The sequence below is a fragment of the Nerophis ophidion genome, linkage group LG01 (assembly GCF_033978795.1).
Source record: "Nerophis ophidion isolate RoL-2023_Sa linkage group LG01, RoL_Noph_v1.0, whole genome shotgun sequence".
NCBI classification, from domain to species: Eukaryota; Metazoa; Chordata; class Actinopteri; order Syngnathiformes; family Syngnathidae; genus Nerophis; species Nerophis ophidion.
Window position 1 is genome coordinate 81,582,406 of NC_084611.1, and position 19,056 is coordinate 81,601,461.

At 41.7% G+C, this 19,056-nt stretch overlaps 2 protein-coding genes across 2 annotated transcripts in view; one reads left to right on the forward strand and one right to left on the reverse strand.

The window, feature by feature from the left end:
- Positions 1–17,533, reverse strand: part of LOC133560539 (uncharacterized) — a 40,627-nt gene extending 23,094 nt beyond the window's left edge. Inside the window, exon 1 of the mRNA XM_061913162.1 lies at positions 17,513–17,533. The gene's annotated coding sequence lies outside the window, so the exon portion shown is untranslated. The remainder of the gene's footprint in view (positions 1–17,512) is intronic.
- dchs2 (dachsous cadherin-related 2) overlaps positions 3,512–19,056 on the forward strand; it is an 88,227-nt gene continuing 72,682 nt past the window's right edge. The window contains exons 1-4 of the mRNA XM_061913127.1: positions 3,512–5,377; positions 12,245–12,436; positions 14,353–14,584; positions 17,481–17,720. Coding sequence (XP_061769111.1) covers positions 3,656–5,377; positions 12,245–12,436; positions 14,353–14,584; positions 17,481–17,720 — 2,386 coding nt within the window. The 5' untranslated portion in view covers positions 3,512–3,655. The remainder of the gene's footprint in view (positions 5,378–12,244; positions 12,437–14,352; positions 14,585–17,480; positions 17,721–19,056) is intronic.

The following is a 19,056-nucleotide window of genomic DNA, read 5'->3' on the forward strand; positions in this document are numbered from 1 at the left end:
TCTTTTCCAAGGGAGACCTGGCCAAGAGGGCAGCAGCAAGTTTAGAAAAAAAACAGTAAACAACACATAAACCACCACATTTACAACATTAAAACTTGCTCATATGACACATGTGCATACAGACAAGGTAGACTGCAGTCCTTTCACAGAAGCTTTTAACTCATTTATGTTTGAAGTTGAATATTCGATTGTAGGTTATTCCAAGCCTTCGGTGCTAAAAAAAAAACCTAAATACAGTTAAGTTAACTCTTTTGTTCACTAGAGGGCGCCACAGGAAGACTGCTACTGCATATGTACTGTATGTAAAACACAAATACGATTAAATAAGAACACTGACATTAACGTCGGATTAAAAAGCGCAACTAAATTAGTTAAAATTATTAAGATAAAATAATAAAATAAAGATAAATTAAGTTAGAGTGTAAAGTTGCACTTTACATGAATAAAATGAAATATTTTGAGGAAAAACGTTTTACTTTAAAAGAATGAAGTTAAATTATTAACAAAAAAGTAGTTTTACTACACTATACAATACTACAGACACACACACACATGCACACGCACACACACAAACACACACACACACACACATATATATATATATATATATATATATATATATATATATATATATATATATATATATATATATACACATATATATATATATATATATATATACACACACACACACACACACACACACACACACACACACACACACACACACACACACACGGCGTGGCGCAGTGGGAGAGTGGCCGTGTGCAACCCGAGGGTCACTGGTTCAAATCCCACCTAGAACCAACCTCGTCACGTCCGTTGTGTCCTGAGCAAGACACTTCACCCTTGCTCCTGATGGGTGCTGGTTGGCGCCTTGCATGGCAGCTCCCTCCATCAGTGTGTGAATGTGTGTGTGAATGGGTAAATGTGGAAGTAGTGTCAAAGCGCTTTGAGTACCTTGAAGGTAGAAAAGCGCTATACAAGTACAACCCATTTATTTATATATATATATTTGCCATGAATTGATTAACAAGTTGAAAAACTTATTGGGGTGTTACCATTTAGTGGTCAATTGTACGGAATATGTTCTGTACTGTGCAATTTACTAATACAAGTTTCAATCAATCAATCGATCAATCAATCTATGTATACAATATATATATATACGTTAGGTGAGGAAAAAACACAAGAGGCTATATCATCCCTACAAGCCTATTTCGCAGGTTTTCCTGTTGTTCAAGGGATTTTAAAATCCTAGCGTATATCCCACTCTACCCCGGTATTGAGCTCTTTATAATGGATAAATCACAGAAACCTAAAAAAAAATAAAAATAAAATATATATATATTTATTTTTTTTAATTTTTATTTATATATATATATATATATATATATATATATATATACATATATATATACACACACATATATATATGTATATATATATCTATATACAAACCCCGTTTCCATATGAGTTGGGAAATTGTGTTAAATGTAAATCTAAACGGAATAAAATGATTTGCAAATCCTTTTCAACCCATATTCAGTTGAATGCACTACAAAGACAACATATTTGATGTTCAAACTCATAAACTTTTTTTTTTTGCAAATAATAATAAGCTTAAAATTTCATGGCTGCAACACGTGACAAAGTAGTTGGGAAAGGGCATGTTCACCACTGTGTTACATCACCTTTTCTTTCAACAACACTCAATAAACGTTTGGGAACTGAGGAAACTAATTGTTGAATCTTTGAAAGTGGAATTCTTTCCCGTTCTTGTTTTATGTAGAGCTTTAGTCGTTCAACAGTCGGGGGTCTCCGTTATCGTATTTTACGTTTCATAATGCGCCACACATTTTTGATGGGAGACAGGTCTGGACTGCAGGCGGGCCGGGAAAGTACCTGTACTCTTTTACTATGAAGCCACGCTGTTGTAACACATGGCTTGGCATTGTCTTGCTTAAATAAGCAGGGGCGTCCATGATAACGTTGCTCTGATGACAACATATGTTGCTCCAAAACCTGTATGGACCTTTCAGCATTAATGGTGCCTTCACAGATGTGTAAGTTACCCATGCCTTGGGCACTAATACACCCCCATACCATCACAGATGCTGGCTTTTGAACTTTGCGCCTATAACAATCCGAATGGTTATTTTCCTCTTTGTTCTGGAGGACACCACGTCCACAGTTTTTCAAACATAATTTGAAATGTGGACTCGTCAGACCACAGAACACTTTTCCACTTTGCATCAGTCCATCTTAGATGAGCTCGGGCCCAGCGAAGCCAGATGTGTTCCTGGGTGTTCTTGAAAAAAGGCTTTCGCTGTGCATAGTAGTGTTTTAACTTGCACTTACAGATGTAGCGACCAACCGTAGTTACTGACAGTGGTTTTATGAAGTGTTCCTGAGCCCATGTGGTGATATCCTTTACACACTGATGTCGGTTTTTGATGGGGTACCGGCTGAGGGATCAAAGGTCCGTAATATCATCGCTTACGTGCAGTGATTTCTCCAGATTCTCTGAACTTTTTGATGATTTTACGGACCGTAGATGGTAAAATCCCTAAATTCCTTGCAATAGCTCGTTGAGAAATGTTGTTCTAAAATTGTTCGACAGTTTGTTTACAAAGTGGTGACCCTCACCCCATCCTTGTTTGTGAATTACTTAGCATTTAATGGAAGCTGCTTTTAAACCCAATCATGGCACCCACCTGTTCCCAATTAGCCTGCACACCAGTGGGATGTTCCATATAAGTGTTTGATGAGCATTCCTCAACTTTATCAGCATTTATTGCCACCTTTCCCAACTTATTTGTAACATGTTGCTGGCATCAAATTCTAAAGTTAATGATTATTTGCAAAATAAAAAAATGTTTATCAGTTTGAACATCAAATATGTTGTCTTTGTAGCATATTCAACTGAATATGGGTTGAAAATGACTTGCAAATCATTGTATTCCGTTTATATTTACATCTAACACAATTTCCCAACTCATAAGGAAACGGGGTTTGTACATCAGTAGACTTGTTTTAAAGTCTGTTCTCTGAGCAACAGGAAGCTTGTGCCGTGACCTAAACACTGGACTAATACGGTCGTATTTCCTGGTTCTAGTCAGGACTCGAGCAGCAGCATTCCGGATTTTACAGCTCGTTAAGAAAGCCCAGTGACAAGACCATTACAGTAGTCTAACCTGCTGGAGACAAAGGCATGGACTCGTCTGATTTTCAATCGATCAAACTAATCGATAGATTACTCGTTTACTAAAATAATGGACAGCTGCCGGCCCATGTAATGCATTAAATGAGTGGTGTACTGTACTGTACTTACAGTGTGTGTCTTGTTCTTTGTGTCTCGCTGTGACGTCTGGCATGTAATCTCCCTCCTTGCGGCCTAATCACCAGTGTCACACACACACACACACACAGACACACACACACACACACACACACACACACACACACACACACACACACACACACACGCACACGCACAGATGGAGTGTGTCAGTGGGGTGCGTCCACAGTGCCGGGACATGTTTGCTGAAGGAGCAGCTGTGAGGAAGACCAGGGACCATGGAGGACAGGTGGACCCCTCACCTGGTGACAAGTAGTCCTACTTTGTCTTTTCAACGTCCATAAAAAGTGAGGAATGTCCCGGCAAAGCTTGTCCGCCGCGCTGCTCGTGCTGGCGCTGCTTTGCGCCCGCTCCCTCGCCGACCTCTTCAACCTGACGCTGTCCGTCAAGGAAGGCCTGCCCGCCAAAACCATCGTCGGGGACCTGGCGGCGGGCCTGAACCGTCCCGGCGGCACCGGCTTCTTCATCTCGGAAAGCCGGGACTCGGACGTCTTCCGAGACTTGGAGATCGACGCGGACACGGGGATCATCTCTACAGCTGTGGTCCTGGACCGCGAGACCAGGGCGAGGTACGATTTTGTGGCGGCCACCCTCGCAGGGGAGATGATCAGGGCGAGGATCGAGGTGCGGGACGTCAACGATCATTCGCCGGAGTTCCCCTCGGAGGAGGTGGACTTGGAGGTGTCAGAGCTGAGTCCACCCGGGAGCCGCTTTCACCTGAACGGAGCTCGGGACCAGGATGAGGGCGACTTTGGTACACAGGGGTACAGAATCCGAGAGGCTGAGGTGGGAGAGATTTTCCAACTGGAGCATCGAAGCGTTGCTACTGAAAATAGTTTGGATTTGGTGCTCATGAGCAAAGTGGATCGAGAAGCTCAGGACTCGTACTCGCTGACGATCGAGGCCTTTGACGGCGGCATTCCAGCCCAGACCGGGACACTAAAGGTCAACATCCGCATTGTGGATGAGAACGACAACCCGCCTGTGTTCAACCAGACAGAGTATCATGCGTCCGTGTCGGAGAACGCTGCGGTTGGATCGTCGGTGTGCCGAGTCCACGCCACAGACCTGGACCTGGGTGAAAACGCTAGAATCACCTATGAGATCAACCGGCGACAGAGTGACCCTAACCAGTTTTTCTCCGTCAACCAAACCACCGGAGTGGTTCACCTCAACAAACCATTGGATTTCGAAGCGCAGGGTTTCCACGAGCTGATTGTCACCGCCAGAGACGGCGGCGCCCAGCCGGAGTCCGGCAGCACGTTCGTGGTGGTGAAGGTGCTGAACGTCAACGACAACAGCCCCTCCATCGGCGTCCTGTTCCTCAGCGAGACCGGCGAGGCGCTGGTGTCGGAAGACGCTGCGATAGGAGAATACGTTGCAAGAATTTCTGTGTCGGACCCGGATTTCCAGGGAGAGAAGATCTCTGTGGTCCTGGAGGGCGGGGATGGGAAATTCACCTTGAAGCAGACTGACGACTTCCTGTACGCTTTGTGTGTTGACGCAGAGCTGGACAGGGAAGACGAGGACCTTTACGAGCTCAAGGTCCGAGCGTTTGATCTCGGAAGCCCCCCTTTGAGCAGCGAGATGGTCTTCCTCGTCAAAGTAGCAGACACCAATGACTCCCCCCCGGTCTTTGAGAAGGACGTCTTCATTGTTAGCATCGCCGAGGATGCTCCTAAGGGGACCTCCCTCATCCAGGTCCAGGCCCGGGACCAGGACCAAGGCAGTAACGCAGACATCAACTACTCCATCCTCAAGTCCAACCAGGACAACCTGGTGAGCGTTGACACCTGGTCCGGTCTGGTCAGCACAGCAGGTGACCTGGACAGGGAGACGCAGGCGGTGGTGTGGTTTCTAGTGTTGGCGGAGGACCTGGGGGAGCCGCCGCTCTCGTCCACCGCGACCGTCACCCTGCTGCTGGAGGATGTCAACGACAACGAGCCAGCGTTCCCGCGGCGACTCTACAACGCCAGCGTCCCCGAGCACAGTCCAGCCGGGAGCTGCTTCTTACGAGTAAGTAGCAGACACCAAACATCCCAAGATGGCAGCCATGTTTTTAAAAAATCAATTTTCCTATCGCTTGTCCCTTTTGGGGTCGCTGGTGCCTATCTCAGCTACAATCGGGCAGAAGGCGGGGTGCACCCTGGACAAGTCGCTGCCTCATCACAAGGCCAACACAGATAGACAGACAACATTCACATACTAGGGACCATTTAGTGTTGCCAATCAACCTAGTCTTGCTCTATTTTTACACACACGTCAGTCAGGATCCTCTCAGAAGGGTTCTGATCTGCCGATTCCGATACCAATCATCTATTAATGAGATCGGTCGATATCAATACCGATCACATGTATTAACTGCAAATGTTTCATGTATTTATGATGAATGCTATTGACAGTGTTGACAATGTTTCAACTACTTCCTTATTGTCTTTTATGACATGCAGTACTCTTTGAGGTATAGCTCGGTCGGTAGAGTGGCCGTGCCAGCAACTTGAGGGTTCCAGGTTCGATCCCACGCTCCTGCCATCCTAGTCACTGCCGTTGTGTCCTTGGGCAAGACACTTTACCCACCTGCTCCCAGTGCCACCCACACGGGTTTAAATGTAACTTAGATATTGGGTTTCACTATGTATAAAGCGCTTTGAGTCACTAGAGAAAAAGAGCTATATAAATATAATTCACTTCGCACTTCACTTGGAAGTCCTCCTCTGTTAATTTGTCAATGCGAGCATTAACAGAAACAACAAAATTATTTTGCCGGAAAAAAAAAAAAATCGATGGAACAATCGTTTTAGTATCGATCATATAGGACAGGGGTTGGCAACCCACGGCTCTTTGATCACTCTGATGTGGCTCAGCTGCATACTTGCCGGCCCATACGATTTTTCCGGAAGTTTCCCGGATTTCAGTGCCTCTCCCACATTATCCGATTTTCACCCGCACAACAATATTAAGGGCGTGCTATGATGGCAATGCTTTTAATGTCCATTAAATCGTGTCGTCGCGCCCACTTTCACGCCATTCTATCTGCGTGCCGACCGGTCACATGTAGCATGCGATCCCTGATAGCACACATAACTGACTGCAAGGCATACTTAATCAACAGCCACACAGGTTACACTGATCGTTGTGATATAAACACCTTTTACACTCTTACTAATATGCGCCACACTGTGAACCCACACCAAACAAGAATGACAAACACATTTCGGGAGAACATCCGCACTGTAACACAACATAAACACAACATAACAAAGACCCAGAATCCCATGCATCCCTAACTATTCCGGGCTACATTATGCACCCCCGCTACCACCAAACCCCGCCACCCCCAACCAACCCCGCCCACCTCAACCGACGCACGGGGGGAATTGGTAGCTTGGGTGTACATTGTGTTTATGTTGTTTTACTGTGCGGATGTTCTCCCGAAATGTGTTTGTCATTCTTGTTTGGTGTAGGTTCACAGTGTGACGCATATTAGTAAGAGTGTTAAAGTTGTTTAAACAGGCACCCTCAGCTTGACCTGTATGGCTGTTCAACAAGTATGCCTTGCAGTTAGTTACGTGAGTTTGTAGAAAATATATATGTATAAAAAATATACATTTCGGCCTCCATTCAGGCTTGATCCCAGGGACTCCAAAGGGTTTTGGTTAAAAAAGTAATAAAAATATGTCATTATTCAGTATTATTATTATTTTTATTATTATTCAAGTTTTAAATCTCTAAATCAACATTAGGTCCATCTGTCAATATCATGATTTTAAAGATTTAAGTTTTATGTTCTTTTTGTCACAATAAAAAAACATTTTTTATGGAAAAAACACAAAATATGCAATATTTTCACCCAATTTTTTTTTTTTATATTTGAGATTATATAATAATTTGAGCCTTAAAAAGGTCAATAACTCATAACACCATTGATTTTAATTCATTATTATTTTTTGAGCAATGACACTTAAAAACAAATCACACTAGAAGGGTCCTACTCATTGAAGTGTTAGAAAATACATTATAATTTTTATTTTACTGTTTACTTTTAACTTCAGATCTATCCGTCTATTATAAGTTTTATTGTTGTTTATGTTTTTTGTTTGTTCATTTCAGGCCCTTCTTTAAAAAAAACAGCTCAGTTTTTTAAATGTCAAACACAAAATATGCAACATTTTCCCCCAAAAATATCTCAAAGTGGAAAATTTTACGTGGCGTAATTGGAGCCTTGAATAGATCAATAATTCATAATGACATTGATTTTGATTCATTATTATTTTTTTAAAGAAAGAAACAGCCTGCATGCCAGCTTTGTGTTATTAGAGTAAACATTGCAACATTTTCTTGTTACATTTCACCCGTTTGCTCTTTTACTATATCACTTTTTACGATTAAAAAATTTTTTCAATCGTATTTTTAAAATGTGCCATGGGGCCGTTAAAACATTTACCTGCGGGCCACACTTTGGACACCCCTGCCCTAGTGTGTGAATGTGAGTGTGAATGTTGTCTGTCTATCTGTGTTGGCCCTGTGATGAGGTGGTGACTTGTCCAAGGTGTACACCGCCTTCCGCCTGAATTCTGCTGAGATAGGTTCCAGCGACCCCCCGCCACCCCAATAGGGACAAGTGGTAGGAAATGGGTGGACAAAGAGAAAGTTTTTTTTTTTAATAATAACATTCAAAAATCACATGTTTTAACTATTAAATGAACCTAAAATATGACTTATTTTATATTTGTGGAAAATGTTGGACACAATGTGTTGTCAAGCTGATGAGATGCGATGCAAGTGAAACTATTGTTCATTTTTTTTTCTATTTGTATTTTATTTTTTATAAATGGCTGTGCTGATTTTGTAAATGAGGAATTTCTAATCACTGCTATGTTGGAATTCTTAGTAATATCAATAATGTTGTTGGTATTGTTCATTTTTGTTTGTCTACTTTTGGATTGTTTTGTGTCATGTTTGTGTGTCCTCTCAATTGCTCGGTTGATTGCTATTCTGGATGTTGCTGGGCAGGGTTTGGTTTTGGAATTGTGTTATTATGGTATTATTGTGTATTAATTTGTTGGACCGTTTGAAGTGTTGACGTGTTTGCAAAATGATCCCGCAACACAAAAGCAGCCTTCAGTCCTGTGCACAAAGACAGCAGTGTTGCTTTTGAACTTGAGCGACACACAGGAGTCGCCTGGTACCGAGCGATCCACGGCTGAAACGTGGATTCACAGACACGTTAATAACTACAACTTGTGAAACTTGTATCGCGAAACAGCAGCGCCCTCTGAAAAGAACCGAAATCAATTTGCTTGGACTCCCAAAACAGCACAATTTTCTCATGTTTTTTTTAAAGAGGAAAACTAATTTATTTAAAAAAATATTCCAAACGAAAACAATACAATAGAGTGCAGTACGAACAATACAGTAGTTTTATTAAGTAATGTGATAATAATTACATCTACTGTATCGCCTTCCAGCTGCCTCGCCATCGAACACACCATCAGCAGCTCCTCCATATTTTCCCGGATAAATGTCCACCGAGTAGATATTACTTCAATGTCCTCGGCGGGCGTTGTCGACTAATTCCGCTTCAGTACGGTGCAAACAAGCATTGCTACGCTCCAACTGCCTCACCAAGTTCGCTAGCGACACGCTCAGTCATATTTTTTGTGATTTTTTTACTCCAATATAATAAATATCATCCACTTCTTATTCCAGGGTACCAATTCCCGGTACCTGGGAAACGCTAAAAGTCCTTAACGGTACCAATTTTCTGTACTTTTGGTGTGTTAAATAGATAATAATAATACTCAGTGGCCTAGTGGTTAGAGTGTCCGCCCTGAGCTCGGTAGGTTGTGAGTTCAAATCCCGGCCGAGTCATACCAAAGACTATAAAAAAAAATGGGACCCATTACCTCCCTGCTTGGCACTCAGCATCAAGGGTTGAAATTGGGGGTTAAATCACCATGAATGATTCCCGGGCGCGGCACCGCTGCTGCCCACTGCTCCCCTCACTTCCCAGGGTGGGATCAAGGGCATGGGTCAAATGCAGAGGACAAATTTCACCACACTTAGTGTGTGTGTGACAATCATTAGTACTTTAACTTTAAATGGCTCCACTATGGACGGGACTCACGCTACTATATTGGATCCACTTTGGACTGGACTCTCACGGTTATGTTAGATCCACTATGGATTGGACTTTCACAGTATCATGTTAGATCCGCTCGATATCCATTGCTTTCGGTCCCCTAGGGGGGAGGGGGGTTACCCACATATCAATCATCAATCAATCAATGTTTACTTATATAGCCCTAAATCACTAGTGTCTCAAAGGGCTGCACAAACCACAACACAAACCACTATGCGGTCCTCTCCAAGGTTTCTCATAGTCATCATTGTCGACGTCCCACTGGGGTGAGTTTTTCCTTGCCCTTATGTGGGCTCTACCGAGGATGTCGTTGTGGTTTGTGCAGACCTTTGAGACACTTGTGATTTAGGGATATATAAGTAAACATTGATTGATTGATTGATTGATTGAGCTGATCATGAAAACTGATGTCCTGTTGTTATATTTTGTTTTTATTATTTACATGTTATCATTTTCAAATTTGACAGTAAGTTGCGATTACAGTTGCAAGTCCAAGACGTGAGGATAGCAGTAGTGTATAATTCAAGATGTGAAGTTTTGGTTTTTGTTGCGCCCCAAAACGTGTTAATACTATAAGTATTGTAGTTATTACGCACCAACTTTTTGATTGTATCATGCATCTTAATTGTAGTTTTCCCGGCCAAATTTGGAATTGTTGATATCGCCAAAAATCGCTAATGCTAATCAGTAGCATGTCAATAGCAAAGCCAATGTTTGTTAGCATCGAGCCAGCAAATTTTTGGAAAAGCAGAGTCTAACTTTACTTACGTTTCAGAGTATTCTAAATACATTTCTTTGTGGGCATTGAAAATTGCAACATTACTGAGTGGTAGTTTGGCTGAGTGCCGGTGTGATTGACAAGTGCCAAAGTGCAAAGGGTCGGACACCGGGTGTGACGCCAAAGGCAACCCAGGTACCGTACCATGCCACTTTTGGATTGTTCGTGAATCGATGCCTGGTAGGACTAGTGGAATTTGGTCATTGCCAAAAAAAAAATACCGGATTTGCTATCCATCCCTAATTCATTGTGACATTCGTTACGCTGAGTAGCAATGGTGGGGCTCATAACCCCAAATTTCACAACAATTAGCCAAGAGACAGCTCACATCCCCAGAAATACGGAAGCTGTGTTAGTGGTATCCCGAGGTACTGCTAATATTATATTTGATTATCTTCACACTCTTCTCCTCTACTCCTCTCTGAGCTGCCACCTTATCGTGGTAGAGGACTTTGCGTGTTCCAAGGATCTTAGGAGCTATGTTGTCCGTGGGCTTTATGCCCCCTGGTAGGGTCTCCTAAGACAAACAGGTCCATGGTGAGGGATCAGACAAAGCGCAGCTCGAAGAACTCTATGAAGAAAACAAGACAAGGACCATAAATTGATTAAAGTGGACCCCGACTTAAACAAGTTGAACAACTTATTCGGGTGTTACCATTTAGTGGTCAACTGTACAGAATATGTACTGTACTATGTAATCTGCTAATAAAAGTTTCAATGAATCAATCAATCAAAAGACCCAGATTTCCCTCGCCTGGACGTGGGTCACCGGATCAGTTCGCAGCTGTGTGTGAAGCGATTGGGATGAGAATCAGCACCTCCAAGTCCGTGTCCATGGTTATTGCCAGGAAAAGGGTGGAGTGCCATCTCCGGGTTGGGGAGGAGACCCTGCCCTGGGTGGAGGAGTTGAAGTACCTTGGAGTCTTGTTCACGAGTGAGGGAAGAGTAGATCGTGAGATCGACAGGCGGATCGGTGTGGCGTCTTCAGTAATGCGGACGTTGTATCGATCGATCCGTTGTAGTGAAAAGGAGCTGAGCCGGAAGGCAAAGCTCTCAATTTACCGGTCGATCTACGTTCCCATCCTCACCTATGGTCATGAGCTTTGGGTCATGACCGAAAAGACAAGATCACGGGTACAAGCGACCAAAATGAGTTTCCTCCGCCGGGTGGCGGGTCTTTCCCTTAGAGATAGGGTGAGTTGCTCTGCCATTTGTGAGGAGCTCAAAGTAAAGCCGCTGCTCCTCCACATCGAGAGGAGCTAGATGAGGTGGTTCGGGCATCTGGTCAGGATGCCACCTGAACGCCTCCCTAGGGAGGTGTTTAGGGCACGTCCGACTGGTAGGAGGCCCCGGGGAAGACCCAGGACATGTTGGGAAGACTATGTCTCCCGGCTGGCCTGGGAACGCCTGGGTATCCCCCAGGAAGAGCTGGACGAAGTGGCTGGGGAGAGGGAAGTCTGGGCTTCCCTGCTTAGGCCCCACGACCCGACCTCGGATAAGCGGATGAAGATGGATGGATGGGTATCTTCACACTCAGCAATTATCATTCTTTTTTGGCAGATTTTAACACTTTTATTGCGGACTGTAAAATGCGTCTTCCGTATCGAACACAGACATAAAAGTAAATTGTTCGGATGAAAGGTTTGTCTTTTGTCCTTGGGATTGTTTTGAACTTTTTGCTATAATCAACACTACACAGGTTCACCTTATTGATATTAGCTAGCTCTCTATCAGGCTGGAAACCATGTTTGGTAACATAACTGAGAAGTCCTTGTTGCTAGGCAGAATTCATTGCTGCTCCATCAATAACAAAGTGGCTTATGCTGTGACAACTAATGACACCAAACTTTGGTGGAGCACTTCAAACACTGCCCCTAATGCAGATTCTCAACGGTATATCGTTATTGTTGCATGGTTTTAAAGCCATCCGCCCGCCATTTATCGTCATCGTTCTTTTTCCTAGCTTGTGGCCGAAGACGCAGACAGTCCGGAGTTCGGCACGTTGGTCTACTCTTTGTCTGATGGCTTCGACCAGTCGGACCAAAACCTTCTCTTCCACATCAACCCGCAGACTGGAGACCTCTGCGTCTCCCAGGACATCGACAGAGACGCGGGACTGACGCACCACGACATCCTGGTCACAGCTGAGGACCCGGTATGTGTCACCGTTGACTATTTTTGACTGCTTGTCTTTCGTAATCAAAACTTTTGTGTTTTACTTCAGTCTCTGAGGTCACTATATCGTCTTCAATTTTTCCAAAAACATGTACGTTAAGTATGTTTAAAGACTCATTTTTCCTCAAATTTTACGAAAATACGTACGTTAAGTTCATGGAAGTCAAAATCTTATACGACGAGTACAAAACATTTGTACGAACGTACTTGCTTCATGTAAGACTAAACTATCGTCAATGTTTATGCAAACACGTAACTTAAGTTTGTTAAAGATTTATTTGTTGTAAATTTACGAGAAAAGTATGTAGGTTAGGTTAATGGAAGTCTTAATTTGTACATGTACAAAAAGGTCATGTCAGCCTTGTTAAAGACTTATCTACGACTCAAAATTGTCTTTGGTGTTTCCTAAACATGTACGTTAGATTAGTGGAATACTAGAATGTAGTATGTCTGGTTTGTTGAAAACTAACTTGTTCTTGAATTTAATGAAACACGTACGTTAGCTTCCTGGAAGTCTAAATATATATATTTATATGTGTGAGTGTGTGTGTGTGTACTTCATGTAAGTTTTATCGAATTTTTGTCTTTGGTCTTTCCGAAAACATGTAGATTAGGGTTAGAAGATGACTAAAATGTATCTGCGGTTTACGACAATGAGTACATTTGGTTCATCAAACGTCAGGTTTGTTGAAGACTCAAATTTTTTCACATATTCTACGAAAATATGTGCAGTATGTTTAATTTGTATACGATATGTACAAAAACATTAGGTTTCCCTAAAACCAAACGGTATTTGTTCTTTACGACAACACCTTTTGTAAGGTTTATTAAAAAATGTATTGTCTTTAAAAATATAGCTTTATTCAAGACTCAAAATTGTCTTTGACGTTTCTGAAAACATGTACTTCAACTAACTTAAAGACTAAAATGTATCCGCTATTTACAACGATTAGTACATTGGTTTATCGGAATAATCAAAATGATTGTCAATTTAAAAAAAAACGGTACGTCTGTTTTGTTGAAGACTCTTGTTTGTTCTCGAATTCTACGAAAACCTATACAGTATGTGAGGTTCATTGAAGTTTATTTGTATACGATGTGTACGTCTTATACCCCAAAAAAAGGTTATATTTGTTTGTAAGGTTTATTGAAAAATGTATCGTCGTTTTTCAAAAATATTTACGTCAGCTTTGCTAAAAACTCAAAATGGTCTTTGGCAATTCTAAAATTATGTTGGTTAGGTTAAATCAAGACTAAAATGTATCCGTCCTTTACGAAAATGAGTAAATTTGTGTCTTTGACGATTATTAATGTTTACAAAAATTTCAGTTTTTTTGAAGACTAATTGGTGCTTGAATTAAAAAATAAAAATATGTTGGATTCATTAAAGCCTAAATTATTTTTGACAGAAATTTGGTGTTTCTTTGGTGATGTCTCTTTCCAGAACTATTATTAATCGTGGCTATTATTTGTTACAATGAATTAAAACAGTAGGGTTGACAATAAGCATGTGTGGTATAAAATGCGTACAACATCATCATTTGTTGTTGAAATCTTGTGCTTTTTGAGGTCAAAGCTGGAAGGAACATTTCAAACATTGATAAAAAATACACCAAACCACAAGTTGATTCAATGTTATTGAAAAAAAAAAAAGACCTCGTAACAACGCAACTTTTGCCCTAATTTTTTGAAAAAGTTGCCGCCAATTCAGGCATTTTAGGCCGCCACAATCTCTAAAAAGGCCCCAATTTGTTTTGCAGGGACTGAAATAGGTATTTTTACAAATTAAATGTATAAAAAGTAACACATTTACAAAGAGATATGCTACAGGGGTTTGTTTATTCGCTAAATAAATCAACTCGTGAAATTGCGAATTTCTCACTTTCCGCTGGTCAGGGAGGCCTGAGCGCACAAACCTACGTACACGTGCACATCGAAGACCTCAACGATAATGCGCCGGTGTTCAACCCTGAGGACTACGCCAGCAGCATCAGCAGCCACGCTCAGCCCGGCGCCGAAATCCTCAACGTCGTCGCCACCGACGCCGACTCCGGACGCTTTGGTCGCATCACCTACGCCATCCTTCCTGGCGACCTGTCCGCCTTGTTCGCCATCAATCAGCAAACAGGTAATCGTACCCAAGTCGTAATTCGTTGTGACCGCCGGTGGAGACCAACAAGCGACTTAGCGCTCGTTAAGTCCAGCTGATATGATTCTGGCAGTCAGTGCACAGCAGGGAGCAGCAAGACTTACATCACCGACATATGGCCGACACATTGATGTCTACTTATTAGCATATACTGTAGCTTTAGCACAAAGTCAGAGAGTTTTAACGTAAAGTTTGAACATAACATTAACTCATCATATTATAAGAAAATTTAGCAGGCAAATAACTACTCTGTATTAAATAGAAAAAAAATGCTACTACTAATTGACGTGACTATGAATGTGTAAAAATGTGTTACTTAAAATTTGAGATTTTTCCGTTTTTTTAACCTCATAAAAATCCGAAGTGTAACTTAAATTAATAAAAAAAAAATGTATGCGAAGTAACAAAAAATTACGATAAACAATAGGTTTATTTTTGTCAATTTTTCTTAATTTTCTTCTTTTCTTTCTTAAAGTTTTAAAATCAGAACTACCCGCGACCCCGAGAGGGAAAAGCGTTTTTTTTAAATAAAATATTGTCACGATAAAATGAAAAAAAGAATTTTTTTTTTACAATGATGTAAGTAAGTCACACTTTTAAAATTAATCTAATCATAATTTTCTTGCCAAAAATCATTATTATAGTTCAAAAATCAATAACATTTATTTTCTTTACTATTTTAATATACTTTTTGGATTGTATTTTTAAATTTCATACTAACATTTGTATTTTTTGAATGGGCGACTTTATTAGAAAAACGTAATTCAAAATGATGAATGCATTTACTATTTATTCTAAATAAATACATAAAAAAGAATTATATTACAGCATACCAAAGTAATCCCCAACAACAAATATGTCCCCCTAGTGGCTGTATATAGCATAGCAACATTCAGATAGAACCACCTCGTTAATCGCTATTAATTGGTTCTGGGTAAGATGATTTCTGCAAAAAATTAAATAATGTATAAAAATACTTTTTAGTCTGTTTACTATTTGCTTTTTAAATTTAGAGCCCCGTAGAGATAAAGTAACACTTAAATGGCTACCTTTACATATATTTAATCCAATAGAGTAATGTTGAATGAGGCTGAGCCAATCAGTGGCCACGACACTCAACAACAAGCCCTGATTGGTTCAGAGATATCCGATAATGGCTTTTTTGCCGATATCCGATATTGTCCAACTCTTAATTACCGATTCCGCTATCAACCGATACCGATATCTACAGTCATGGAATTAACACATTATTACGCCTAATTTTGTTGTGATGCCCAATGTAACAAGGTTTTCCAAAATAAATCAACTCAAGTTATGGAAAAAAATGCCAACATGGCACTGCCATATTTATCATTGAAGTCACAAAGTGCATTTTTTTTAACATGCCTCCAAACAGCAGCTTGGAATTTGGGACATGCTCTCCTTGAGAGGGCAAGAGGAGGTTGAGGTTTACGTCAATGTAAACCTCAACCTGAGGGTTGTATATTGTAGTGTCCCTAAAGAGTTGGTGCTGCAAGGGGTTCTGGGTATTTCTTCTGTCGTGTTTATGTTGTGTTACGGTGCGGATGTTCTCCCGAAATGTGTTTTTCATTCTTGCTTGGTGTGGCTTCACAGTATTGCGCATATTTGTAACAGTGTTAAAGTTGTTTATACAGCCACCCTCAGTGTGACCTGTATGGCTGTTGACCAAGTATGCCTTGCATTCACTTGTGTGTGTCAAAAGCCGTAGATATTATGTGACCAGGTCGGCACGCAAAGACAGTGCCTTTAAGGTTTACTGGTGCTATGTACTTTTTCCCTACATCCATGTACTACTCCTTACAAAAAGTCATAAATTTTACTTTTTGGAACCGATACCGATAAATTTCTAGTTTGGTCTCATCGACATACTTGCCAACCTTGAGACTTCCGATTTCAGGAGGTGGGGGTGGGGTGGTTAAGAGGGGAGGAGTATAATTCACCAACTCGAGTATTTCATATATATATATATATATATATATATATGCGTGTATGTATGTATGAAATACCTGAATTTCAGTTAATTCTAGCTATATATATTTATTTTATTATATATATAAATAAAATAAATAGTTGAATCTCCGACGGCACCTATCAAATACAGAGTAATAAAAACACAGTTGTTCTACTAACTGTACTGTGCTTGCTGGTTACTAAGAAAACAAAAAAACACTTACCTTTCACTATTTGAGTAACCTTTGTTCTGCCATTTGCGTATTGGCCAGTGCTCTCCGAATCCGGGAACATTCACGGATTTGTTGTAGACATCCGCAAAGGAGAACAGGATGTTGCTTACAGCTATCAGCATAGCCATCTTTGTCTCAGCATAAGTTACACCTTCGGGTCTCCATTTTGCGAGGTGGCCCATAATACTGCGGACGCTTTGTGCTTCGCTGACCGTCCATGAAAATCCGGGAGGGTTAGCACTTATGTATTCCATTCTATGCACAGTAGATGGCAGTATTGTCCTGTTTAAGAGGGTCACAACCTTGCTGAGTCAGGTTCTCATGGAGCTGGAGGGGGCGTGGCCTCCAGCTACGCCTGGATTTCGTGAGATTTTCGGGAGGAAATTTGTCCCGGGAGGTTTTCGGGAGAGGCGCTGAATTTTGGGAGTCTCCCGGAAAATCCGGGATGGTTGGTAAGTATGCTTATCGAGTGGCTAATAATACTGTAGTATTGATATTTTAACTTTTTTAAAAGCCTTTATTTGAGACAAAAATACGCAGAATATGCTTTCAAAAATACTCTGCAAAAGAGTGAGGATGTAAACTTCCAAACATGTCGTGGTGTGGGGACGACTGGGTATGAAATATTTAACAGTTACCATGCTTTAATTAGCTATGTTCACCATATGTAGGGATGCTCTACCTGGCCTCTACCCTGACTCACCTGGGGGGCGCGGCCAGCCTGAAGATTGCCGTCACGGCGCAGGACGGCGCGGGCGTGACCTCAGCACGACCAGCGGAAGTGACCGTGCACCTTCTGGCCAGCGCTCAGGCTCCGGCCGTGTTCCAGAGGTCTCGCTACACCTTCAGCGTGCCTGAGGACGCCGCCCCGGGCACCAGTGTGGGGACTGTGCGGGCCACCGCTCCAACGGGTAAGCTCGCTAAATAAATAAAAAAAATGCTGATTATAGACTGGATAATGATACAACTTGAAAATTAAAAACACAGCCGAGAAGAAGCCTAGCCTAGCACTCTCTTCTTTTGAGTATTAACTTCTCATCGGGCTTGGGATGAAGCAGCGTTAAGCTGGGCCCCAGCAGACAAGTCACGTGAGGTCTTTTAATTAATTAACAGATTAAAGCCTCAATCAGAAAAACAACAGGGTGTGGTTACTAAGGCGGCATTAAGCTCGTCTGTACGCTTATAGAAGCTTGAAGGCGCTTTAGAGGGCCAACAAACACTCAGAAAGGATTAATTTGTCTGTAATTACTGGTTGCTAAAGTACTTTTTTGGATTAGGTCAAAACAAATCATGCACACATATTTTGCTACTTTGTGTGAATGGACATACAAACCCTGTTTCCACATGAGTTGGGAAATTGTCCCCATCCCGTCCCATTTTCTACCGCTTATTCCCTTTTGGGGTCGCTGGCGCCTATCTCAGCTACAATCGGGCGGAAGGCGGGGTACACCCTGGACAAGTCGCCAACTTATCGCAGGGCCAACACAGATAGACAGACAACATTCACATTCACACACTAGGGCCAATTTAGTGTTGCCAATCAACCTATCCCCAGGTGCATGTCTTTGGAAGTGGGAGGAAGCCGGAGTACCCGGAGGGAACCCACGCATTCACGGGGAGAACATGCAAACTCCACACAGAAAGATCCCGAGCCTGGATTTGAACCCAGGACTGCAGGACCTTCGTATTGTGAGGCAGACGCACTAACCCCTCTGCCACCGTGAAGCCCGTTGGGAGATTGTGTTAGATGTAAATATAAACGGAATACAATGATTTGCAAATCCTTTTCAACCCATATTCAGTTGAATATGCTACAAAGACAACGTATTTGATGTTCAAACTGATAAACATTTTTTTTGTTGTTGCAAATAATTATCAACTTTAGAATTTGATGCCAGCAACACGTGACAAAGAAGTTGGGAAAGGTGGCAATAAAGACTGATAAAGTTGAGGAATGCTCATCAAACACTTATTTGTAACATCCCACAGGTGTGCAGGATAATTGGGAACAGGTGGGTGCCATGATTGGGTATAAAAACAGCTTCCCGAAAAATGCTGAGTCTTTCACAAGAAAGGATGGGGCGAGGTACACCCCTTTGTCTGCAACTGCGTGAGCAAATAGTCAAACAGTTTAAGAACAACGTTTCTCAAAGTGAAATTGCAAGAAATTTAGGGATTTAAACATCTACAGTCCATAATATCATCAAAAGGTTCAGAGAATCTGGAGAAATCACTCCACGTAAGCGG